The 27365-nt window shown below is 45.9% G+C and overlaps 1 protein-coding gene across 1 annotated transcript in view; it reads right to left on the minus strand.

Annotated features, from left to right (window-relative positions):
• The window catches only part of SPOCK1 (SPARC (osteonectin), cwcv and kazal like domains proteoglycan 1), a gene marked incomplete at both ends in the record, with an annotated part of 495764 nt that overhangs the window by 68488 nt on the left and 399911 nt on the right, over positions 1-27365 (minus strand). Inside the window, one exon of the mRNA XM_084252839.1 lies at positions 20229-20343. Coding sequence (XP_084108965.1) covers positions 20229-20343 — 115 coding nt within the window. The remainder of the gene's footprint in view (positions 1-20228; positions 20344-27365) is intronic.

The following is a 27365-nucleotide window of genomic DNA, read 5'->3' on the forward strand; positions in this document are numbered from 1 at the left end:
AGGATCTAGAGCACTTGGGCTTAATAGACATCTATAGAACACTAAACCCAAAAAAGTCTTAGTACACATTTTTCTCAAGCACACACGGATCATTCTCCAGGATCGATCACATACTGGGACCTAAGACAAACATCAACAGATACACCAAGATTGAAATCATACCAACCATCTTTTCTGACCATGAAGGCATCAAACTGGAAATAAACCATAAAGAGAAGGCAAGGAACTCTCCTACCTCATGGAGATTGAAACCCACACTACTGGAAGACCACTGGACTAATGAGATCAAAGAAGAAATTAAAAAATTCTTTGAAATGAATGACAAGGAGGACACCAATTTCCTAAATGTATGGGATGCAGCAAAAACAGTAATAAGAAGAAAATATATAGCAATAGAGGCTCACATCAAGAAACAAGAAAGAACTCCAAGAAACAACCTAATCTCGAAGTTCAAAGATCTAGAAAAAGAACAACAAAAAAAACCCAAAACCAGTAGAAGAAAAGAAATAATAAAAACCAAAGCAGAAATAAATGAAATTGAAACTAAAAAAACAATCCAAAATATCAATGAAACCAAGAGCTGGTTCTTCGAAAAAATAAATAAAATAGACAAACCCTTAGCCAGGCTCACAAAGGAAAAAAGGGAGAAAGCACAAATAAACAGGATCACAAATGAAAGAGGAGAAATCACAACGGACACAGCAGAAATCAAAAGAATAATCAGAAACTACTATGAACAGTTATATGGAAACAAGTTCAACAATCTAGAGGAGATGGACAAATTCCTACAACTCTGCAATCACCCAAAGCTAGATAAAGAAGAAATAGAACACCTAAACAGACCAATTACAAGCAGCAAAATTGAAAGGGTAATCAAAAACCTTCCCAAAAACAAAAGCGCAGGACCTGATGATTTACAAATGAATTCTACCAAATGTTCAGAAACAAATTAGTGCTTATCCTTCACAAACTCTTCCAAAAAATTGAGAAGGAAGGGACAATACCAAACATGTTCTATGAAGCCAACATTACACTAATACCAAAACCGAACAAGGACAACACAAAAAAGGAAAACTACAGGCCAATCTCGCTAATGAACACTGATGCAAAGAACTCACACCTAGTCAACAAAAACAAAGTAAACAATCCAGTCAAGAAATGGGCAGAAGAGGGCCTCCCAGGTGGCGCAGCGGTTGAGCGCTGAGTTGCGAAGCTGCCCGCAGCCTCTGCGGCGCCGGTTCGATCCCCGGCTGCTCCCCAGCCACCGGAGGAGGGTCCCACATGGTGCGCAGACCTTGCCTGCCGCCCACTGCTCCCCTCAGCAGTGTCCTTCGGTCCTTCTGCCTGCTCTGCTCCCCGCTCTGGCTCTGGTGAATTCTCTCACCCTCCCGCGCTTCTGACTGTACCCAGTGCATGTATAAACAAAAACAAACAAACAAATAAATAAATAAACAAACATGCCTCTATTAAAAAAAAAAAAGATTTCTTTAAAAAAAAAAAAAAAAGAAATGGGCAGAAGAACTTAAAAGACACATCTCCAAAGAGGAAATGCAAATGGCCAACAGGCATATGAAAAATGTTCAACATCCCTTATCATCAGGGAAATACAAATCAAAACCACATTGAGATACCACCTTACACCAGTAAGAATGGCACATATCAAAAAAATAAGCAACAACAAAAAAATGTTGGTGAGGATGTGGTGAAAAGGAACTCTCCTACATTGCAAATTGGTCCAACCACTATGGAGAGCTGTCTGGAGGTTCCTCAGTCGACAAAAAATGGAGCTACCATACGACCCGACAATTCCACTACTAGAGATCTACCCAAAGGACACAAAAACAGTGATTCAAAAGAACACCTGTGTCCCTATGTTTACTGCAGCCCTATTCACAATAGGTAAAAACTGGAAACAACCCAAATGCCAAAAAATAGATGACTGGATCAGGAAGATGTGGCATATATACACAATGGAGTATTATTCAGCGATCAAAAAGGTAAACTCATGCCATTCACAGCAATGTGGATGGAGCTAGAAGGAATTATGCTCAGTGAAATAAGCCAGAAGGAAAAAAAAAAATATCAGATGGTTTCACTTACAGCAGGAATATAGGGGAACCAAATAAGACATCAGTGTAAAAAAATAATAACAGTACAAAACACAACAAAGCAAAAACAGACAATTATAAATCAGAGACATCCTGCAGGGGAGGAGGGAGAGGGATCAGAGGGAGGGAGGGAGGAGCTCAGGGGACTGAGGTGATGGTGCACGGGTGCATTGGTAAAGAAAACTATATGGGGACTACACCTGAGGGGGGGGAGTGGAGTGGAGAAGCAAACATTGTTTAAAAATGAACAATGATGTAGAAAATTAAAAAAATAATTTATTAAAATAAAAAAATATCTGTAAGAGAGGAAAGGAAAAAAAAAAAGAATGTAACACTGAAGAACCAGGTTTTAATACCTACTATCAAGCTACAATAGTTAAGCTAGCATGGAAGTGGGAAAAAGAAGAAATAAACAAACATACCCTTGGAACAGAAGAGAGGGTGGAAAGAAAGACCCCTTAAATACAGTCAAGTGATTTCTGAAAAAAAGAGCACAGGCAATTCAGGGGAGAAAGGACAATCTTAAATAAACGGTGCTGGAACAGTTGAGTTTTTTTCTGAATGCAAAAAAAAAAAAAAAAAGAACCGAAACAGTCCTTTCACCTTACACAAAAATTAACAATGAAAGGATAAGAAGCCTACATGTGACTTGTAAAACTCTGAAATTTTCAAAAGAAAATGTAAGAGAAAATGTGCATGACCTTGGGGTTAATGATTTTTTAGATATAACAACAAGAGCACAATCCATTCAATAAAAAAACTGGTAACCCGGATTTAATTAAAATGGAAAACTTCTGTTCTGTGAATGACACTGTTAAGACAAGCAGAATATAAGCTACAGCCTGGGAGAAATATTTTCAGAACACATACCTAACAGAGGACTTGTATCTAAAATGAGATACTCTCAAAATACAATAACAGGAAAAAAAACAATTAAAAACCATACAAAGGATCTGAACAGAGAACTACCCCTCCAAATAAGATGGAAAACCACCAAATGAACAGATTCTCAACATCGTTTGTCATTAGGGAAAGGGAATTGAAACAATGACATACTGCCACACACCTATTAGAATGTCTACAACAAAACAAAAACCTGGCAGTTATCAATTGTTGGCAAGGATGCAAAGCAACTCTCATTACTGCTGGTGGGGATACAAATGGTGCAGCTACTTTGGATAACGGTTTGCAATTTCTGGTACAGTGACACATCCTACCATATGATCTAGTGACAGAACTCAACTGATTTGAAAATCTATCAACACAAAAAGGTGCACTCAATTGCTTCTCTCAGTTTTATTCATAAGTGCCCATACTGGAAGCAACCACCACATCCCTCAATAGGTGAATAGAGAAGCAAATTATGAAGCAGCCACACAATGGGCTACTATATAGTGATGAAAGGGAATGAAATATCAAGCTAAAAAAAAAGTGAAAAAAGCCAGTGTAAAGCAGCGACATAATGTATAGTTCCATTTCTATGATGTTCTAGAAAAGGCAAAACTACAGATGTAGTAAGCAGATCAACGTTCCACAGAGGTTTGAGGCGGGAAGAGAAGAAATGGTTGAATAACAGAAGCAGAGCAAAAAGTTTGAGAGTGGAGAAACTATTCTTTATGATACGCAAGGGTGGTGATATCATACCATGTATTTGTGCAAAACCACAGGACATTATGGCTCAAAAAACGAACCTTCCTGGATGCAGATTTAAAAAATCATTTAGCAAGTTGGGAGATTCTAGGATGAGATGCAGAATGTGACAACAACATTCAAACTGTACTATAGAGGGGCTGACCCAATAGCTTTGGCAGGGAGGGGAGACGAGGACTAAAGGCAGAAGGACTACACACAAGCACTGTACTATGGCTGATAAAGCCAATTCCTGTGGACGTAGCAGAAAACAATTTTGATACTGAACATGCATCTTGTAATTAAAGAACTAAGTAAATGGGTGTCAGACGCTGGGAGCCAAGTACCACACGGTTGCAGGTGGAGCTTATAGATAAGCAAGGGAGGAGACTAACATGATCCTTGTGGTGATGGATTTGAGTTGAAGAAATGCATGTGAACCTATATTTAGCTCACACAGATACAGATGGATGCACAGAGAAGCATTCATCTAAGGTGTGCATGTGTGTGCGTGTATTAGTACAAACATATTTCGTTGCTCTACTCAGTGGAGAAGGCAGCACATTCACATTCCGGTGGTAGTGAGCACATCCAGTGCCCAGATATTTTGGTTTCCAATACCATTCTCCGATAAAAAGGAGCCAAGACTACCTAGAGAGATAATGCTTTCCAGACCTAGGATGAGAAGAAGCCCGCAAGATGAGCCTGGAGTATCATGTAGTGCGGGAAAGGAAAGAAATGATCACAAACATGGAATTAAACCACAATGAAAGTATTTAAAGGGACATGGGAGCCAATACAAAATGCTCCCAAAGTCCAAAGCTGGAACAGTCTGAAAAACAAACTCTTTGGATTGAATTAATCCGACAGTATTGGCTTAGAACTTCAAGTACAAAATAAATGTCTGAGTCCATAAATGCATGACTAAATACATATGGAAGACCCAAATTTCCAGTGCAGAAGGCCTCCAATTTATGTACACACTCCACCCCCAAGGAGATGGAGCATTTACTCCCACTCCTCGGGTGTGGGCTGCACACGGTGGCCACCAGCCAGGAGCAGAAAGGGAAAAGGGCAAGATGATGCAGAGAAACCTGCCACCACCACCTCAGCCAGGCGATCTAGGTTCCCATCCACAGTGGTACTCACACTGATGCACGTGCTCTTGATGGGATGAGAAATAGAACTTTATCTCCTCGCCCTCCTCCTGAAGCCCATAACTCTAGTCAAATCATGAGAAAAACATCAAGCAAGCCACACCTGAAGGATATTCTAGAAAGCAACTCTTCGGGCCTCCCTGGTGGCACAAGGGGTTAAAAGGCAACCTAGGAAGCTGTCCGCAGCCCCTATAGCATGAGTTTGATCCCCGGTCAGGGAGCAACCCACATGGTGCAGCAGACCTCTCCTCACTCGCCCGCTGTTCTCCTCAGCAGTGTGTTTCGGTCAATCTGCCTGTTCTGCTCCCCTCTCTGTCTCTGGTGAATCCTCTTACCCCCAACACCTCTGGCCTATACCCCAGCTCTTGTATACATAAATAAATCTTTAAAAAAAAAAAAAGAAAGCAACTGTCCGGTTATACCTCAAAACTGTCAAGGTCATCAAAAGCAAGGAAAGTCTCAGAAACTGAGACTGTTCCAGGCAAGAAGAACTAAGGAGACACGATAACTCTGCAATAGATGATAGTATCTCCGTGGGATCCAGACAGAAAGAAAGGAAATTAGGTAAAAACTAAGAAAATCTGAATAAAATATAGACTTAGTTTCATTAGGATATATCAATATTGGTTCAGTAAATGTGACAGAACTACCATACCAATTTAAGTAGTAAGGGAAAATGGTGCAGGGTACATGGGAATTCTCAGCCCTATCTTTGCAATATTTCTATAAATTTAAAACTTTTCTAAAATAGGGCCTCCCCTGGTGGTGCAGGCGGTTGAGTGCCATGCTGTGAAGCTGTCCACAGCCTCTGCAGCGCCAGTTAGATCCCGGCAGGCCGGAGAGGGTCCCACATGGCGAGCAGACCTCTCCTGTCTTGTCCGCTGCTCCCCTCAGCAGTGTATTTCGTCAGTCTGCCTGTTCTGTTCCCCACTCTGTCTCTGATGAATATTCTCACCCTCCTGTGTATCTGTCCTGTACCCCAGTTCTTGTATAAAATAAACAAATCTTTAAAAAAATAAAAACTTTCTAAAATAAAATCATGTAAAAAATGTACATTGATGTAATGATTGTGGAAAAAAGACCTTTGTTGGGTGTCAAATGCTGAACAAAAGATCTGTGCACTGTTCTACACGTGACAAATGACAAGAATTGATGAAGCCAAGGAAGCGAGGTCTACAGAAGTGCATGGGAAGCACCAGCCCCATCCTGGGGGGCAAACTGCAAAGGCCTTCACAGCCCTGACTCACATTTATACCCCAGCAAAGTCTAAAATGACCATACCACAGGCCTCTTAGTAAAGCATTATTTGTATTTATTCCATACTCATGCTGCAAGTTTTTATTAAGACACCCAAAGACATACACACAGAATGAAATACTGAAATGCCCAGGCTGAGGAGACAGACAAAGCCAGGTCCCAATCCCATCTCTACCGTTATCAGCTAGATGACCCCAAGCAACCTGAATGGATCAAGTTTCCATTTTGCTCATCTTTGGGATTTAATTACTTCCCATCATTGGAATTTCAGGACAATTAACTGGCAACATACAGGCAATACATGGCCTCTAGCAATAGTAAACAACAAATGGCAGCTGTTCCTTAAAATTCACATGGGGAGAGGAAGATAAAATACCCACTGAAGATGAGCTCTTTGGATCTTCTACTGACAATCCAAAATGATAAAACGAACAAACAAAAGCCTATCAGAGTCAAGATGATTTCTTGTCTGAAAGAAATAATCATTTTAACAACCACAAAAAAAGGAAAACAGATTTTGTTCACAGAAATCATTCGCAGTATCAACCTCCAGTCATGAATGTAATGAGAACGAAGAGACGGCGTGCCAGGGAACGAGACGCGTCCTGGGAACTTAGAGCGGTGTGCCCCTTTCCAGAGGGATCGACTTCACTGTCAAGTTATCAATTCATCTCAAATTACTTGGTAAATCCAATCTAAATCTCATTTCTGCAAGGTTTCAAAATGATTTTTCATATCATCTGGGAGAACAGGGAAGAATAGCCAGGAAAAAAAATTTGCAAAAGAGGATAACTTGTTAGATGGAAAATGAATTACAGAGTCACAATCACTAAGAAAACTGGCTGTTTAAAAAAAAAAAAATTCCAATTCCTTCCATTCTTTTGGTCATAGTAACCCCCAAATAACATCAAATTGATTAAAACAGTTTTTTTTTTCCCTAATAATGGTCACAACCCATGACTGGGGCATGAACATACTTTTTTAAAATATGACATAGAATGGCAGAGAACTGAAAAGAGCTTATATTATCCAGAGTAAGAATGAGTATTGCCTGGTGAAAGCTTTAAGTACTGGTTCACCATATAAATTATTTCTCCCTGTTTGAATGCCACTCGCCTAATGCATCAAACATGAAAAATTCAAACCACAAGAGAACAAAATGAAAACATAGGTGAAATTTTTATCTGGCCTCAGACGAGGGGAGAGATTTCTAAACATCTATCAAAGTCAGAAACTCCAAAAGAATGATAGCCCTGTCTGTATACAAACATCAAAATCTCAGTGTATCAGAAAACACTGTTATAGGCAAATGGCAAATTGGGAAAAAATTGAAATGTATATGAATTCCTATCTTTAATATGTAAAATAATCACCTTATAAATTATTGACAAAAAGAGCAACACCTGAAAAGGGAGACCATAGGGTATATGAGGCAATTCATGAAGAAGAATTACAAATAGCCAATGTATGGGGAAATTCTCAATCTTCAGGGAAAAGAAGTAAAAAATCTGACTGACAGTGTGGTAATTGTCATCCAATATCCATTCTTCCGCATTTCTTTAGTAATAAAAACCTTGATTTTCAGCTGCCTCATTGCTTCTTAGCTTAAAAGTCTACATCCCTTAGCATCTACATAGGTCCATGCAACTAAATTCAGACTGAATTGGTCCTGAGATGTAAGAACTGCATCCAAATGCACGAAGCTCTGTTTGAGATAGTGTGCATTTCTTTGCTCTTGTCCTGTTGACTGGACAACAGATGGAATGGGCGGAGCTGCAGCAGGCATGCTGGGCCACGAGGATGCCTGCAGAAGAGCACCTGAGAGCCACAGATGGAAGGCTCCTACCAGCCCTGGACTTCCTACTACTGGACAGATTTTGTATGGAAAGAAAATAAACCCTCTTTTGCGTAAGCCACTGTTATTTGAGCACTGCAGTGCCGATGATGTCCTTCTGAGCCAAATTCTAGCTAATAAAAGTAGTTCTCATCTGAACCCACAGAGAAGAAAATGTCTTTTAAAAATTACAGTGTGGAGAGTTAAGCATTCTTGAGTAGGCATTCTCATCTATTGCTATGGTACACATTTGGAAAAAGAAATTCTGCCAGCATGTAACAAAAGCTAGTTATAACAGGCATATTCTTTTACTCAGAAATTCTACTTCTAGTATCCTGCAAAAATAGTTACGATGTGTGCAAAACTAGTACACAACGTTGTTCCTAAAAGCAGTGTTTGTGGGGCCTCCCCTGGTGGCGCAGGCGGTTGAGCGCCATGCTGTGAAGCTGTCGGCAGCCTCTGCAGCGCCGGTTGGATCCCGGCTGGCCCGCGAGGGTCCCACATGTTGCAGCAGACCTCTCCTGTCACTCCCGCTGCTCCCCTCAGCAGTGTATTTCAGTCAGTCTGCCTGTTCTGTTCCCTGCTCTGTTTCTGATGAATCCTCTCATCCTCCCACACATCTGGCCTGTACCCCGGTTCTTGTGTAAACGAATAAATAAATCTTTAAGGGGCCTCCCTGGTGGTCCAGCAGTTGAGCGCTGGGTTGCAAAGCTGCCCACAGCCTCTGCAGTGCTGGTTCGTTCCACAGCTGCTCCCCGGCCACCAGAGGAGGGTCCCACCTGGCGCGCAGACCTCTCCTGCCGCCCGCTGCTCCCCTCAGCAGTGTACTTCGGTCCTTCTGCCTGCTCTGCTCCCCGCTCTGGTGAATTCTCTCGCCCTCCTGTGCTTCTGACTGTACCCAGTGCTTGTATAAATAAATAAATAAACAAATAAATAAATAAATAAATCTTTAAAGTAAATAAATAAATAAGTCTTTTAAAAAAAAGGCAGTGTTTGTGATAATGGAAAGGAAGCTAAGTGCTCAACAAGAGAGGACTAGTTACAGAAAAACTCTGTGACTACAGAGTCAGGCACCCTACAGCCATCAAAAAGCAAGTTTTAAAAGAACAGATAAAGGGAATATTATTAAGTATTATTAAGCTGATAATAAAGGTTTTAAAGTAGCATGTAATTATACCAGTTTGGAAGACAATGAATAGTTTCGAAATTTTACTCTTTGAGTTTTTCATAACTCTTTAATGTTCTGCCACAAATGTATACAACTCCTGTAGCTTTTTGATTCCATGCCAGCTGCAAATACGGAGGTGCCTACTGTCTTTCCCCACACAGCTCTCCTCTTCTGCTCATCTCTGTGCAGTGCACTCCAGTCCCACACGCTCACTTGCTGGACGGCACCAGGGAGTGTCTTTTCTGCTCCCTTCTCAGCAGGCTTCGCAAGGGGTGAGGAGACACAAGCAGGCTCTGTGGACAGCTCAGCCCTTCCCACTACAGGCCAACCCCCTGAGCCTAGTTCTGGGAACTACCTGCTCCTGAGGCCAGGTGGGGTCTCCCCCTCCCTAGGGATCAAGATACCACTGTCTGTGGATCTTTGAAGCTCCTGACCTCACACCGACAGCATCTTTTTCTCAAGTAGTCTCTACAAAGGATGTTCTCTAGTACTAGAAAATCTGTGGAGCTGCAAGTAAGAGGAAGCTTGCTGAGTTTGATAAGCAGGAGCATGCGTTTTACTTTGTGACGTAACGAGTCAGGACAGTGGCAGTAAAAACCTTGGTTGAGTAGGGACTTGGGTCTTTCTCTGCTTCCTTTTAGTCATCCTTAGGGGGTGGACCCTGACCCTTAGGCTTGTCATCTCGAGATCACAAAATAGTTGCTTCGGCTCTACTCAAACCTCTACAAGGATGGTGCGTGTCCCAGTGTTTCTAGAGAGCAAAGCTTTCTCAGGAATCTCCAGAAATTGCTATGCTGGGCACAGACTTCCTCAAACAAAACCAGAATTGAGTGTTTTGTGGTAGACAATTGATAGTGGCTGCCAATTGCTGGCAAGACTGATTCTAGAACTCCAAGTCCTTGAAAGGCAATGTGATGCCAAACTGTACATCTGCAAGAGTGGGTTAATTGTATGCTCTGTGTGTGTGTGTATGCATATGTGTGTGTGTGTAAACATTGATATTCACTGAGCACTTTTTATCATTACACGCTGTCATAATTATCTCATTAAATTTATTTCATTTTCCTAATAACCTCATAAAATAGGTCTTATTCTTTTTGTTTTTACAGATGAGTAAACGGGACTCACAGAAGCTAAGTAGCTTACTAAAAAAACACAAGTAGTAAGGCCTGGGCTGGACTTCAATCTCACTACTGCCTAATGCCAAAGTCCATGCATAGTGGGTTCCATGTGCAGGCATGCAAATGACATGTTACAGATGTGTTTGATGCTAAGTGTTCTAATCCTACTTAGCAGCGAGAACAGACTTGCACATACAAAAGGCATTTGTAAATGCTGGGTAGATGGGCAGAGGGAGGTGTGGGCTGATGAAAGGAGGGATGGGTGGGCTAATGGACAATGGGTTGATGGAGGGATAAAGACGCCAGCTTCAGACTGCCTTCAATTTTAGAAGCAAAAGAAAGAAGCAAAACAGCTGTTGGGAGTATTCCCTTAAGCTTTCCATTTTAATTTTAAGGAGTGCTTGGAGACCTTCAGAAGTGAGGTACATGAAGGAACAGATCAGTGTTATTTTGGTTTACTGTATTTTCCTGGCTAAGCAAGCTTCCTATTGGGTGCGTGGTAACCTGTTTTAAATACCGCTGTCTCACAACATAGAAATTCTATGATTCTGGGAACAGAAGCTCTCAACCCAAATGAGAACAAATTCTCACTATCACTAGCTACTCTCTCTTTGGCCTAGACATTCTCTGTGCTCTCACAAGGGCCAGGGGAAATGCTGACAGAATGTTCTATTCCAAGGATATTACACTTCTGTCATGAAGGCAGAGACATTTGCTTCCTAAGACACTGTGGGTCCTTTTCCTAAGTCAAAGACACAGACACAGGGAAAGAACAGAACTTCTGAGCCCTGTTTGGATGATGCCATCTGTCCCAACCCAGGGAGTCCAGAAACACATACTACAGTGAGGCACAGACCTGAGATCAAGCCCAGAATGGCAGGTGCAAGGAAGGCCAAGGTCTGTCTCTTCAACTTAGGGACCCAACCCATGTACATCACCCAGGCTTTCAAGGGCAGGGCCTCCACAGACCCAAGTACATAAAAGTGTATTGAAAACCTGAAGAGCTACACACTCTGTCCACTAATACAACCCACGAATGATGGAAGGTGCTTCCCCTGCTCAGGCACTGTGCTGGGTACAGTGCACACGGCAGCAAACTGTAAAGGAAGCTTGGCAGGCACAGTGGCAGACCCGGGGGGACAGGAGAGAGCGGCAGGTGCCGAACACAGCATGCCACTGCCTCACCGGGACATCTGATATAAAGGATTCTCATCTTCGTTCTACAGATCCCCCTGGTCTGTCTCCTTCACCCCACTGTCACCTTGTTCCACCTCCCAGAACTTCCCTGAAGTTATGCTGAAGCTACTTCTCCTTTTAACTCCTTCTGGGTGTTGAAATCATGAGAACCAGAAGCAGCACCTCTGCTGTACAAGGTGGGCTGCCTCCCACCCACACAGCTCCTTCTTGCAAAGGAAGAGGGACTCTGGGAGCTACTCTGCTATGATCAGAAGGGGGCACGGGGTTTCATCATGATGCTGCCATGATTTGGAAATGGCTCTCAGCTCTCTCTTTTCACATGCTCTCTTCAGATGAAAGCGATCTAGGTTGTGTGGTTTCTGTCTGGGCTGCACTGCCAGCCAATCTAAATACCTACTACTAGATATTCGACTGCCTGCTTGCTCCGAGCTTCACCTGGTATCCTTATAGAGTCCTCGATTTTAATCATCCAGCTGATATTCTTACCGCCTTCACAGCTCATCCCTATGCTTTGTTTTCAACCAGACAACTGATCATCATCATCACCACCATCATCCAGATGATGATATAACAACAGCCACATTTTCAAACTCCTTACTTTTGTAGTTAGCGGTTTCCTTCTCTCCCCCACCTGCCAAGGCCAAGACTCCCTCTGTAACCCTCGCACAGAGAGGCCTACCCACATTTTACTAAGCAGCCACTTTTGTTCTATTCTAATTCCACTTCTTCATTGAAATGTGCCCCACCCCCGCCCCCAGCAATAGATAGCAGGGCGAGGTAAGGACCATGGACCTCAGGACAGATTACAAATGAAATTGCATCTTAGTTGCAGCAGAAAAACACAATACAGGGGTGAGCAATGAGCCCGTGTGAGAGTTTTAATCAACTTTAGAGCTAAGAGCGTGGTAACAGAATGAAAGAGGAGAAAATGAGTGAGGACGTGAATTCTCTCACCTTGGAAAAATCCCGTCGGGGAGAGCTATACATCCTCTGAGCACTGGAAGCAGATAAAATGCACATTCAAGCGTGTGCATGTATGTGCGTGACTGTGTATTTATCTTTCTTTTTCCAAAGGAAGCCTGCCCCTTCGCTGGACACCCAGGTGTGGGTTCAGAATGTGAGGGGAGACACACCTCCTGCGAGGGGCTTCCCAGCCCTGCTGTCACTTAGCTGTGTGGCTCAGGTGAGGGACCGAAATGGCCCAAGTCTCAGGTTTTCTCATCAGCAACACGGATGACATTATTCGGTCGCTAGCAGAGTTTTTAAAAGCATACACATCCAGTGCTGAGCACAGCGCACGTGAGGCAGAACCTTAGACAGATGATCTCCTGTCACAATAAGTCACTTAAACCATGTTTTTGCCATTTGAAGCATGTAACAGTGTAAAGGATGGTACAGCGAAGTCGTGAACATTTCACAAATAATTCTAGAGAGTCCAGAGAGAAACCCCGGGTGTGATTTCCTTTCTAGTTGGGTAAACAGACAACAAACACTAGGTAAACAAGGTATCTGTTATAACGGAAGATGATAGATGGTATGGTGAGGAATAAAAGAGGGAAGGGGGCAAGGAAGGATGGGGTGAAGGGTTCTGAGGTCACATCTGTGCCGAGATGGAAAGAAATGGCTGATGGTGTGAGCTGTGTGGGAGTCTGGGGTGACAGGGAGGGCTCAAGGGACATCCTGCATGAGCGTGATGGGCCCCTGTGGAACCCCAGGGCGGCCTGCTGCAGGAAGCTGGTAAGCAAGGAGTGTGGCAGCAGAAGAGGGGGAAGAGACATACCAGGGTGCTGCTGACGGGGACACTGCAATGCATTGAACGCATTTTAACTCCTCCCTTTAACAAGCTGGGGCGCCATCAGAGTGCCTTCAAAGGGATGACACTATCTGACAGACATTTCATTGAATTAGTTTAACTATGTTCAAAAGAGAAGGCGGGGGCCAGAAGGTCTATCTGGAAGCTATTAAAATAATAGATATGAGGGTATCATGGGTCTCCAGGGTGGAGGTGGTGAGAAGTGTTTATGTTTGAAAATCTATTTCAAAGTAGAGTCAACATGATTCTATGTGACATTCAAGAGAAAGAAGTTTTTTTTCCAGTGAATGGAAACATGGAGCTGCCATTAGTTAGGAAAGTAAAGAGCACAGGAGTAAGGAGCAGATGTGGGAAGATGGGAGTTTGATTTTGGACCTGTTAGGCTGGATCATCCGAATGCAAATGCTGTCTACGGCCCTACCACGCTGAGCACCCGATCTCAGAAGCTAAGCAGGGTCAGGCCTGGTTAGTACTTGGATGGGAGACCACATGCAAATGCTCAGTGATCTGACATATTTAAATCTGCCCTTCTAGGGAGCACAGTAGCGCAATTTGGGGAGGGAGGGAGGAAGGAGAGGCAGACTCACAGATGTGTGTATGCTGAAGTGAGAACCTATCAGTGATAGACAAAGAAGGCAGGCTCCAGCAGAGAACGGAGAATATGATCCTGGTTCTGGATGAGTAACATTTAAAACCTGGTTCTGGATGAGTAACACTGAACATTGAATATATGTATATAAAAAGTAATCAGAAGCACAAGCAATAAAATGCTAATTGAACTGGGAATATGTGACAATTTTGCCATAACATTTGGTTTTTAAAGAATATATATATTCACTTCCGGGGCCTCCCCTAGTGGCGCAGCGCTTGAGCGCTGGGTTGCGAGGCTGCCCGCAGCCTCTGCAGCGCCGGTTCGATCCCCGGCCTCCCGTGAGGGTCCCACATTAAAAAAAAAAAAAAAAAAAAAAAGAATAATATATCTTCACTGCCAAGGGGGAAAGGGAAGAGAGTAGTGTGCAGGTAAACAGTCATCAATTTCAAATACAAACCCCTATACCCAACTCTGGATTCCAGTTATGCCCATGGCCACCCTCTGCCTCAGTTCACCCTTCTCTTTTCACCTTTAGCTGCCCCCAGTGATTGGCTACTGCACACATGAGAACGCCTCCCTTCCCGGACTCAACTCACAGGAGAGGAAGAAGCTGAGCTCAAAGCCAACGCCACCAGTTAGCTCAAGAGTCCTGAGGAGGAACTCTTTCTTCCTCATTGCCAATTTAAGTTGCCAATTCTGAAGCTTTTCTCTTTTTAAGGTCAGGACATTTACAGTAATAAGGTCCTAGAAACACAATGTTCCTTGGCATGTTTAATTTCTTGCCATAACGGAGCACTCAATAATAAGTGAGTGAAGCTAAATGGGCGCAGGAAGGTTAATATAAACTACTTTTACATCCCAGGTTTGCAAGCACAAAGGCTTTGCCCTGTTACACAATAGGCATTAAAGGAAAATGTTCTTTCCTGGGTGCAAAGATAAATCTCCATTTTGCTGGGAGCCTCTGCAACAGGAATCTTTTAGGATTTTTCCATTGAGACATTATAGCTAAAGAACTTTTTATCCTGTCTCTTTGGCACCACCTCCTGTTCCCATTGAAACACGTGTCCCCCACTCCACTTGTGATAAGGAATGGAATCAGACAGCCGTCTGTCAACCCAAGACTTTTTTTCCCCCAGAATCTACCCTGAGGTTGAAATCACCATTTGAGAAAAGAAAATCATTGTAGACTATTTTTCTCCTTTTGCAAACAGCTCAGCTGGAGGGAACTTGCTATTTCCTCTTTAGCTTGCCCTGCTGGAAAGACTTGCTTTTCTCTTTCCTCTTTCCTCCCCAAACCAATCATACCCCTGCTCTTCCCCCAGCACCCTTTATCAGGCCGTTAAAGGGTTGCAGTTCCACAGCCTTCTCCAGAATTTCTCAGGCCTATGGGCTGGACCCATATCTTCTCTACCCAAAAGACAAACTCAGGCCAACAGAAGCAAAGAAGGAGCTGCCCTTAGTGCTGTTCTCGCTGCTTCCCCTACACACACACACAGGAAGGGGTGGAAGAGACTCTTGAATGCCAGAAAGTCACTGGTTGTGGGGGACACAACGACATTCTTTGCCTGAGCATGGACAGTACAAGATTCGGGCCAGTGACATCAGGCCCCAGAGATTAAGTGAGCTCCCACCAAGCTCAGCCGCAGACCCTCTGCCCTCTTCAGGGTGAAGACCCATGGGTTACGCCCTAAGGGTGCACACACAGGGGAAGTAAGGAGCTGCCTGGGAGGCAAGAAGCCCAGCTCCAGCCTCCCCCTTCCCAACCCACAGCCTGACTTTTAGGCAAAGTCCTGTCTCTCCCTGAGTCTCCAGTTTCCCCTTCTGACACGAGGGCTGCAGCCAGAATTGCTGGTGCTCCAACTCTTTGCCTACAGATGTGACCCAGATCGGGATAAAGCATAAAAAGGGAGACATTCTGGGGGAGGTCTGAGGCCCCACGCAGCTGGCCTTCCCCTTTTGGGGAAAAACGCGGTGCCTGCGAGGAACACCCATGTCCCCTCAAGAAGCTACAGAAGCAGGCGAGTGAGGTGTTTCCTGAGCCGATGTTCTATCCTTCAACGGTGAAAATGTCACCTCAGCCCTGAAGACGCTCCAAATCTCTCCTCCAGGTGAAGAAGGCCACCAAGACTAAGGTGTTGTCGCTGTGAAAGAAGGAGGGGGCAGGGTGGCTCAGGTCTGCAAGAGAAGTGCTGGCTAGTTTTAAAATGTACACGCAGGAAAAGCCTGCTTGCAAGAGACCTCTATGACCCTCTTAGATTTTCAACCACTCTGAAGAAATCAAGAAAATACCTCAGACATCCCACATCAGCTGCACTGAGGACTGAAATAAAAGCAGCAACAATACCCTGGAGAGTTAATATTACAGACAAGCTACAAGCAGGGACTCCTTGATTGGACTGGAACATACCAAGAGAAGCAGAGAGGAGACTGGAAGACTGGAAGATTCATGGAACCAGCACAGAGACCAGGCTTAAGGCAATGAGCAGATTTCATTCCCTCTCCCCTGGTTTTCTTTCTCTCTCTCTCTCTCTTTTTTTTTTTTTTTTTTTGACAATCGTTATACTCTTGAGGCTGCATTGTCATCAAAGAGATAAAGCAATTAGGTAACTTCTCCAACGTCAGAAGTAATTTAGAGGCAAGAGAGGAACTATTCAGAGAGATGGAAAGATGAGCACAGCCCGTACCATCTCTTCTGGGGCCGGGAAAAACAATGAGTAAGACATGAACCACTTGGTTTTGACTTCCCAAGATACTCCTGACCCTTAAATGTGAGAAAAGAGCCCTCTGGTGTGCAGGAGCTGGGCGTGTCATCTTTCAGGAGACCAAAGATCGGCCCTGCCCTCACACACCTGAGAGACTCCCACTCAGTGCTGATCACAGCTGGGGTGACAAGAAGTGACTTTCTGGGAGTGAGGAGACAGGCAGAGGCAGGTGAGAACCTAGGACAAGTTCTGCTCTACACTCTGGGGCCTGGGCAGGGAAGAGACCCCTGTGAGGCCCCAGGCAGGTAGAAAGCCCCAAAGCAAGAAAGGGCTTTGCTTCTATGGCCAATATGAGATCCCACTTGAGGCAAGTTGTGTAAAAACATCCTCCATACAGAACAGGAATGCTGCCAGGCGGATGTGAGCAGAAAGGGCTTGAGACAGCGACCTCACTAGTCTCTGCTGACAGAGGGAGGTCACAGCAGGGGAACCGTGGGCGGACTAGTCAAGTTGGAAAAGCTGGGCATAGAACAAAGAGTGCTCAGGAGAATCTTGATGGACGTGGTGAGCAGAGCTCCCAGATGACATATCTAACATCCGTCCCTCGTGTGGCAAGGACCAGGGCTGTCACCAATCAACTGAAGATGGTGAGGACTCTGTGCAGGGGGAGGCCAGAGACAAAGAGCTCCAGGAACCACCTCCTGCCGACAGCCTACACCCTAGAATTGAGGTATAACCCGGAATCAACAGAGTTTACCTGGAATTGACTGCATTCACATTTTTATTACCAGAGGGAACCAAGACAGAAAAGAGAAGTCAGACTGAAAATAAAAAAGCCATCAATGAGAATGCCTCACTTTTGACTCACCAGCATCTGTGCAATGATGGAAAGTCATTTCTGCAACAGGCACAGAACAAGATGGCTCCTGACACCATCCAGAGCCACCAAGTGTCTCACACTGGCTGGACTCCCTGTAGGCGGCACTCTCAGAGCTCCAGCTTCTGGGCCGTGGGGCTGACACGTCTCGGAAGGCAAACCACAGGGTTCACTCCCTCCTACTTCCACCTCCGCAGCTAAGGAGCCACAGGAACGCTGCCTCTCCTTTCACCTCTGACCTCTCTTGCAGCCATCCCCTTCTCTTGATCCCAAAGCCCCCAACCTCAGGTGAACACTCACCACCTCTCACGAAGTACTATGAGAGCCACACGCAAAGAGCAGTCAGTCAGAGGAGAAGGTCAGCGTTCTCTTGATTGACTTTTGTCCAGGTAAGACACTCTTAGTTGAATGTTTCATTTTCCGTAAGCGCCTTGGGACTTAATCAATGCCCTTACTGCCCACCATATGCCCTACCCTCCCAGGAAATACAGATCACACCTGCAGTAAATAGTTAAGCATCACAGCCTAAAAGGGGATCACACACATCCCCATCAGAATATTACTGGTTACTGCGATAAATAAAGCATAGCCGCTCAGTCTGATTATCAACAGGGAGTTTCTGCTTCCGGTCACACTTCCACAAAAACTCTGCTATAATTCACAGCCTAGGAACTGGGTCTCCAATAAAGAGGGACCAAACCTCATGGAATGATATAGACCAAGCGTGATCAATACTTCAAGCAAAAGACTCACTGGCACAGGATCCCGGCTGCACTTCCTAGACAGCTGCCAGGTACTTAGAGAACTGGGTGGGCAGTTCCAGGACTCACTTAGTCCAGAGCGGGATGACTTCATCACGCAAACTGCTGACCCAAGAGCCAGTAGGAACAAAAAATAATTATATGGGACAGAAGGGATGGAGGAGGGGCATCTATAATTTTGAGTGCTTTGGAATGTTGATATTATTTTTCGCTGATCTTATTTCTGACCTGTATACACGGACCCCTATCTGTTCCTACCGGCCCTATTTCTCACTATTAACTGAGTTGTCTGTGCTTTTACAAACATTTTGAAAACAAGCCCTTTTAAATAGTAATCTTGTTTTTACTGACCATTCAGAATTCAGACAACACTATTTTTTTCTGGGTCTCTGCTTTTAATGGCAATGCAGTTACTTACATACCTGCGAGTTTAATAATGTGTCCTAATTTTACTGACCAATAAATGGATAAATAGGCCATATAGTTAAGGCCCTGCCTTACTCAGGTGTGAAAAGCTCACCACTAAGAAATAAGGGTTGTACTTCATTCGGAGAACCACAGCGCCCTCCTAGAAACCCGGTCTGTTCCCTTATCATGGAACATTAGGAAACCTTAGCAGACTGGGAGGACTTTGCAGAGAGACACAGTCACCCCCACTAACAGATCCTATCAGCAAAACAGTGGAGCTGAGTTCCTCAGTTTTGTCTTCTAGCCAACGAATGGAAGAGCAAGTAAGAGCCAAAAACCAGTGTAGCCAGAATAACTGAGACTACTGACTAACTGAAACTTTCTAAGAAAATTCTTAAACTTCCAGACAGAAGTTAATTTTCTGGCCTTGGTAGTTGCTAAACAGCACAAGGCTTTAAATATTCTGACGGCACCAGAAGGAGTCCTAGGGATACTAAACTCTCATGCAGACATACAAATGAATCAGGCCAAAATGCAAGGGGGTCAGCTTGTTGGTCAACAACAGGGGGAAACGGCATGTGACCCCATGGCTGTATGGCTTACAATGGGCTTCCACATCCTTAGTTAAGCTTCCCACAGAGACTTTCAAAACAACATTCCCAGTCACTACCATGAACAAACTAAGACTTGAACATCTTCATCTATGTACCCTGGAAAAGACAATACAGCTGACAAAGTGGCAGGTGGATAAACACTTGGCCTATTCCTTCTCCTTCATAACAAATAGCTGCTGGTTTTGCAAGGCCTCTGTGTGGGTGCACATGGGCACATGCAGACACACACACACAAATAGCACGTGCGTGCGTGCGTGTGCGAGTGCACGTATGCGGCATTTTCCATGGACTCGCCAGTCTCAACAGAGACAGTCCTGCTCCACAGAAGGCAAATGCAAACATCCATCTTGGGGCTCATTAAGGAAAGCTTAGGAAGGGGCAGAGACCAGTGGGAAGGCATTACTTTCTCCGTCGTGAAAACATCCAAATAAGCCTGACCTTTCCGGCTCCTCTCAGCCATGGAACAGAAAGCTGCCCCAGGGAGGTGCTCTCCTTTCATCTGTCCCCTGGCTCTGTGCTGCCTTCCAAGCAGAATATATTAATAAAGAAATGCTTTAGAGGGGGCGACTCTCCACTGTTGTGACATCTCTGCAGTCTCTGTTTTGAAATTTGGCCTTGAGAAGTTCAAAGGATCCAGAGATGAGAGTTCAGGAAGACCAAGATCTACCCTGGCAAGGCGGGCCCTCGTCTCGGAAGCTGGAAAGGCTGCCCTCCCTACCCCTTAGCCGGTTTGACTTCGAAAAGAACCAAGTGCACGTCTCAGCCTAACAATTCTTTTCAGACTCTCAGCTCTTCATGTCCCACAGAATGGCAGCTGAAGGCAGCTCAACTGAGAGTCCCATAATAAGCTGGAGGATCTGCCAAGACTCCCCAATCTGCCTAGAACAGCCAACCTGGTAAATGCAAGGTTCCAGGCATCCTGGGCAGAGCTAGGCACTGGCAGCCTTCCTGGCCGCCTGTCCCTCCTTCCCTTGGACCTTCCCCACTCACCGTTCTTCTCTGCCTTGTGTTTTGGTGGCTCAGGCTCCGGGAGACAAGGACAGGGCCCATCACAGAGGGTGGAGAGGCTCTTGCCAGTAGAACAAGCATGGAACTCCAACTTGCACTGCAAAAGAGACACAGAGCAGGCCGTAAGAAAGCAGTGAAGAAGATCTCTAAGCAGCCTCCTGAGGAAGCAGCCAGTGTGCCCTTCTCACCACAGCTCTGGGGAGCAAAGACAGAGAACCAGTCCATCTCAGTTAAAGATCTGCATCATAGAGCATGTCATGAGAAATGGTCTCTTAGTTTTTTCCAGATATATAGGATGACTTCTCAAAACACTGTAGAAACCCTGGAAGGCTTGCTTTAATAAACGGTAAACTTGGGCTCCCTGGTGGCAAAAGGGGTTAAGCACAATGCTATGAAGCTACCTGCAGCCTCTGCAACAGGAGTTCAATCCCCAGCTGGCCAGGGAGCAACCCACATGGCACAGCAGAACTATCCTGTTGCACCTGCCGCTCCCCTCAACAGTGTACTTCAGTCAGTCAGCCTGTTCTGTTCCCCATTCTGTCTCTGGCGAATGCTCTCACCACCCCCACACCTCTGGCCTGTAACCCAGTTCTTTTATGCATAATAAATAAATCTTTAAGAACTAGACATAAGACCTGAAACCATAAAATATATAGAAGGAAATATAGGCAAAACACTACGTGATTTGCACATCAAAGACATCTTTACAGACACATCACCCAAAGCAGTGATAGTGAAGGCAAAGATAAACAGCTGGGACTACATCAAATTAAAGAGCTTCTGCACAGCAAAAGAGACAATAACAAAAACAAAGAGAAACCCCACCAACTGGGAGAACATTTTTGCACCCAACACTAATGATAAAGGACTGATCACAAAAATCTGCAAAGAGCTGATGAGACTCAACAACAACAAAGAAAATAATCCAGTCAAAAAATGGGCAGAAGAGCTAAAAAGAAACTTCTCCGAAGAGGAAATGCAAATGGCCAACAGGCATATGAAAAAATGTTCAACATCACTTGTCATCAGGGAAATGCAAATCAAAACTACCATGAGATACCATCTCACACCAGTGAGAATGGCACATATTAAAAAAACTAGCAACAACAAATGTTGGCGAGGGTGTGGAGAAAAAGGAACTCTTCTGCACTGTTGGTGGGAGTGCAAACTGGTCCAACCACTGTGGAAAGCTGTGTGGAGATTTCTGGACCTACTAAACATAGAGCTTCCATATGATCCAGCAATTCCACTCCTAGGTATTTACCCAAAGGACACAGAAACATCCATTCCAAAGAACACCTGCACCCCTATGTTTATAGCAGCACTGTTTACAATAGCTAAGCTTTGGAAACAACCCAAATGCCCAAAAATAGATGACTGGATCAAGAAGATGTGGTACATATATACCATGGAATATTACTCAGCATTCAAAAAAGATAAACACATGCAATTTGCAGCAACATGGATGGCGCTGGAAGGGATCATGCTCAGCGAAATAAGCCAGAAAGAAAAAGAAAAATACCAGATTGTCTCACTCATAGCAGGAATCTAGAAAACTTAAATAAGGGACCAGGAAAATGAATAACTATAAGAAAGTGAAAATCAAAATCAACAAAAAACTATGAACCAGAGACACTTTTAGGGGGGCGGGGGCGGGAGGGGAGGGATTGGGGTCAGAATGGGGGGGGCTGCAATTGTATGGGGAATATAAAAATTTATTATTTAAAAATAAATAAATAAATAAATAAAATAAATAAAAATAAATAAATCTTAAAAAAAAAGGTAAACTCAGTAGTAACTAAAGAAAAATTTTCATACGAAACGGTACATCCATGGAGTCCCCCAGAGTCACAGGGACACCCACTTCACAGCAGAAGGCTGCTTCCCCCACACACCTTTCCTCCCAGGTGAGAGCAGCTCTGCCAGTGCAGCACACCTGTCCTGCTTGGCTGCTCCCACACTCTTGGGGAAGGTGTGTGGAATAACACTATTTAGTAAGTCTGGATGACATGTGTGAGGGTGAGGAGTGAATGCTTGGGCTTTGACCGCCCCAAACCAAGTTGTATATGGGGGTTTTGAGTCCCCCAGAGAATGCCTGTGGTTGTCCAGTTAGCCCCAGAGTGGGTGGAGTTCAACTGTAGAACTCAGTATCAGAAGCTCAAAAGTCACCCCTTCTTATCAAACTTTATCAGTAATAATGATAATCTTTTGACCACTTCCTGCCAGTTCTTTCCACCAAGAAAAGAAGAAGGCCACAACAATTGATGGCACTTTTGTTATTCCTGTGTTACAGAATAAGCCACCGAGGCGCAGAGGTTAAATAACTTCAAAAGACTATGATGCTCATGACGGCCGGAGCCAATTCCCAGGCCAGGTCTGACTCTGGAGCTAGGTACTCAGGGTCCCCCCTCACTGGGTCTGTCACGTGGGTGGGGCTCAGGAGAACAACCCCTGGTACTATGGTGAATTATTCCTGGATCTGAGTAGTCTGCGAGTTCACTTTCTTTTTATGGGTAAAATTCTCAAGATCAAGGCCAGAGTGTCATCAGCGCTATGCACAGGCCCACAGGCCCAGGCCCGTGTTTATAGGGAGTGGAGGTTCAAAGGCAGAGGAGATAGGCCAGATTTACCGAGCACCCACTGTGCATGGGGCTCTTATCAGGTTGCCGAGGGGAATGTTTTCAAAGAAAGAAGAGAAGAGATACAGTCCTTGCCCTTGGAAAACACAAATAAGTCTCTTTGAAAAGAGGCGGCAGCATTTGCTAAGCAACACACACGAGTGCAGATGAATTCAGGCGCATCGTGAGAGCCAGGACCACTGGGTCCCAGCCCATCACCAACCCGGGGGAAGAGCACGTGAGGCCTGGTTGCAAGTGGACCACAGGCACTGCTGGAAGCCCCACTGCTGCCACACTCGCTGGCTCCCCTTGCCGCACGAGAGCAAGAGATGCCCCAGAGGCGTGCAAGCGTCTCCTGGATGCAGACGCCTTTGTCCCGGGACTGGCGTGCATCTAGGGTGGTAGCAGGAGTTGTCTGGCCTTCCCAGGAAGCCAGGGTCAGGTCTCCCACATCACCACCTAGTGATGAAGCACCCAAGAGCACGTCCTCCTAAAACCACGCGGAGGAGACTCTCAGGTCAAGAGCGACATGGTGTCTACGGGATGGAGCACAGAGGCGGGCCCGGGCCTGCAGGTGGTCTACGTGGATGGAAGGTACGACAAGAGGGAAGCTGGATGGAGGCTGCTGAGTCACCCCAGCACTTTTCCATGTAGCACAGATACGCGCCCCAGGACAGAGTAAGACCCAGGGCCTGCCCTTCCTCCTGCCCCCAGGGGCCAGCTCACGGCAACAACCCTCTGCTTCAGACCAGAGGTTCTCAAAAGAATCCCTGAAGCTAATTTAGGACTTTTTCTTGACATGTGAATTTATTTCATGAAGTCAACATGATTCCATTTCCTTAACATGAAGTTTTATCGTAGTGTTGCTGTAACTGCCCGTTTGTGGCCGCGACGGACCGCACGCCTCCCACGCGTGCTCTGGCCTCCCTGACAGAGGAGCCCACCTCACTCCAGGCCTGTGTCCTGCAGGCCAGCGCCGCCTGCTGGGGACGGCCTCCCCTCCCTGCTGCCAGCCCTGGCCCTGTGGCCCGCTCCGGGCTGTGAAACGAGAGGCACCGTCTGAGAAGATGCTTGAGGAGCCTCTGCTTGGTCCTGCCGCCTATGCTTTCCCTCTGCCGTGAGAAGGGATGGGGTGGGTGCCAGATAAGGGCTGCTCCCCCTGCCCGGGAAGGAAGACGCGGAAGGGAGCTGTCGCGCTGCACAGACGAGGAAGTCGTGCCTGCAGCGGGGAGTCTGATGTGTGCTGATCACCCGCCACTGAAGGTCCCCGAATCAGATCACCCCCAGAGTCTCAAAACTGGTCTCTCGGGGACTCCCTGCTCTGGCATGCAGATCACTGATTAGTGGACAGCCACGAAAGTCCTAAAGGCTGAGGAGAGGCATTGGTCTTGGTGTCTATCCTTCCTCTTCCCTCACTGAGGAAGAGATCCACCCTTGCTCTCTAGGTTTTTGCCCATTCCTTACTCAAAGAAATAATCACTGCTCCCTTTTTTATTTTTATTTTTTTAAAGATTTATTTATTTATTTGTTTATTTGTTTGTTTATTTATTTATATAAGCACAGAGTACAGTCAGAAGCGCGGGAGGGTGAGAGAATTCACCAGGGCCAGAGCGGGGAGCAGAGCAGGCAGAAGGACCGAAGTACACTGCTGAGGGGAGCAGCGGGCGGCAGGAGAGGTCTGCGCGCCATGTGGGACCCTCCTCCAGTGGCCGGGGAGCAGCCGGGGATCGAACAGCCCTGCAGAGGCTGCGGGCAGCTTCACAACCCAGTGCTTAACCGCTGTGCCACCGGGGAGGCCCAAGCTTCCTTTTTTAAGACCCAGGAGAATGTAGGGTTTTTTTTTTTCTGGGGTGGAGGATCAGCTATAGGTTTGCCTGTAGACATGTCCTCTCTATCTAAGAAGCTCATCTTTCTAAAGTCGCCCCTTCTAGTCATGTAAAGTCCCTCCTCTTCTCTTCTTGACACCCCAACTCCTTTAACTCAGGATCTGTACCCCATTCTCCATGGCCAAACTTTGGGTCTGAATCACCAATGTAGCTCTCCCATGCAAGTTATGAAATTGATTATTCCTGTACTAAGCAGTCTGATGCTCTTTTGGGCTCTCATCCAGCCCAAGAAGAATCCAGAGGGGTGAGGAATTTGTCCCTGCCCTACACATCACCACAACACAGCAGACTTCTACTGGACTTTGGAGTATGTAAGAGCAGGAGGTCTTAGTCATCGTCTTATCCCTGGCATGACACAACATGCACACAACAACACATAGTAGGTGTTCAGTAAATAGCTGCTGAATAACAAGGGCAGAAGGAAAGGTGGCTGTTCTCTGCTGCTCTAGACCTCTGCCCAACCACCAGGAGTGACCAACTGCCTGCTGAAGGCAGGCCTGCGCTGGAAAGCCACCTTTCGGACAGCCACCTGCCCCGCCCTGCACCCACATCCAGCCCTGAGTGCTGTCAGCGCCAATCAATGCTCTGCCTTTCTACCTCCCTGCTGTCCTATCTGCTTCCAGGCACCCACAACATAGTACCCCTCGGATGCCTGCTTCCTCCGGAGCCCCCCACCCCAAGTAATTCTAGCAACTCAGCTGTTGCTTGGGTCCTGCCCCCAGGCCCCCTCTCATGTACAGTCACTGCTGCATTCTGTGGGGGCAGCTGGCCTCTTCCCTGACTCTAGGAGGTGCTGCCTGAGAAAACAGTCACTGTCTGCAGTGGTGAGAATCTGTGTTTAATGGCACAGATCTGCTTTTTACCTTTTAGGACAATGTGTGGCATTTAAATGAAGCTCAAAGGCCATAATGCCAGTTTCTATAAAACTCAAGATATGCTATTTAGAGATACATATATATGTGCTGAAAGCTCCTTTGAAAGATGCGTGAGGGATGACAAATACCATCAAGATAGGGGTAACCTCCCAAGAGAGGCAGGGGGATGGCACAGACATCAAGAGCCCCAGGGAGCACTGTGAAAATTGGGAGTGGTTTATTTCACATGTTGGGTGCTGGATCATGAGGCTTTCATTTTGTTATTAGGTTGGTGACTTACATAAGTAATACACACAATGTTCGTGTATGAAATGCTTAATGTCAGAAAACAAAACAAAGCTGACAGAGTTCTCTCTGGGTGGCGACCACGCTATCCAAACGTCCTGAGAACACTCGTTAAGAGAGCAGGTGTGGATGCCTCTGGGAAGTGGGAGGGAACTACTGGAACTATCTGGAACTATCACTGGTGCTGGCTGGACAGAGGCAGCCTGAGAGGCTGCAACTCAGGCATCTTACATACACTCCCTTCCTGAAATGCCTCTTGAAGTCCCACCCAGGAAGTTACCCAGCCAAGCTCTGACCTCATTCTCTCGCCTCCAGAGAATGGAGGGAAGGACAAAGAAGCCAAAAGGTAACCATGGTGCCAGCTTCACCTGGAGGGGCCAGATATGTTTCAAAGCACAGGGCTGCCTGCTGGACTGGACTTGGGCATGAGTGACCTTCCCTACTGAACAGAGGCTCCAGCTCCCTCTCCCAACCTGCAGTTAACAGGGGCCCAGGAAAGCCCTGGCCACTTACCCACAAGCACAGTGGAGAGCAGGTGCAGGCCTGGCCCACCTGGCAAGTGCACACAGATTCTGGAAGCACAAGTATGTGTGGTATCTCTTGAGAGCAGGCCTGCTGAGAAAACAAGACCCCACGCTGCCTTCCCAAGTCTCCTCAAGGTAGGAAGTCCCTAATCCAGGACATAGGCTCTCCCCAATCAGGACCTGTGCAGCCTTGCTTGGGAAAGGGGCAGCAGGGAGCAGAGAAAAGAGGGCAAAAGGACTCTTTCAGGGTGCTGTGAGGAGGGAGAAACAAGAGTCTCCCGACACTACAGGGAATTACTAGCTGGTCCCTTCAGGACCAAATGACAAGAGTTCAGAATTCCTACATTTTCTCTTACTCAATGCAAGAGGAAAAAGGACAAAGTCATGGCTGGTGGTTTCTTTGCAACAAAGACTTGCTCTGAGGACATTGTCTGCTTGTGCACATCTGCCCTGGGGATATGGAAGGTCCAGCCGGCCCTGCCCCAGCTAGTGATGTGCCTCAGGGCAGTGTCTCCGAGCTCCCATTACAGGGGCTGGGCTGTGAGCCTACCTCTTAGAGTCCACAGTACAGACACAGAGAGGCAGAAACGAAGTGAAAAATGACACACTCGACAACTGATAAGGGCACACAGGGACACAGCCACTCAGTGCAGGAAAAAAAATCAGGGGAGCTGGAGGAAGAAGGGGAGGAAACAGGTCTAAACACACGTTTTATATGAGGAGTGCAGCCACCCAGCTACTCAAAGCTCAAGGAGTTAAAGGCATGCCTGGAGCAACTCCCTAGAACAAGAGAGAGACTGGGGCACGGGCAGAGCCCCCTGCCTGGTGGATGCTGAATGAGGCGGGAAAGAAAACCCAATGCCAGAGGCTGTCTAAGCAGAGAGGAGTCACAACCATTCTGATTCCCACTCCCCCCAGAAGGGAAAGCTTT

Source organism: Talpa europaea (assembly GCF_964194135.1).
Source record: "Talpa europaea genome assembly, chromosome: 13".
In the NCBI taxonomy this organism is placed as follows: domain Eukaryota; kingdom Metazoa; phylum Chordata; class Mammalia; order Eulipotyphla; family Talpidae; genus Talpa; species Talpa europaea.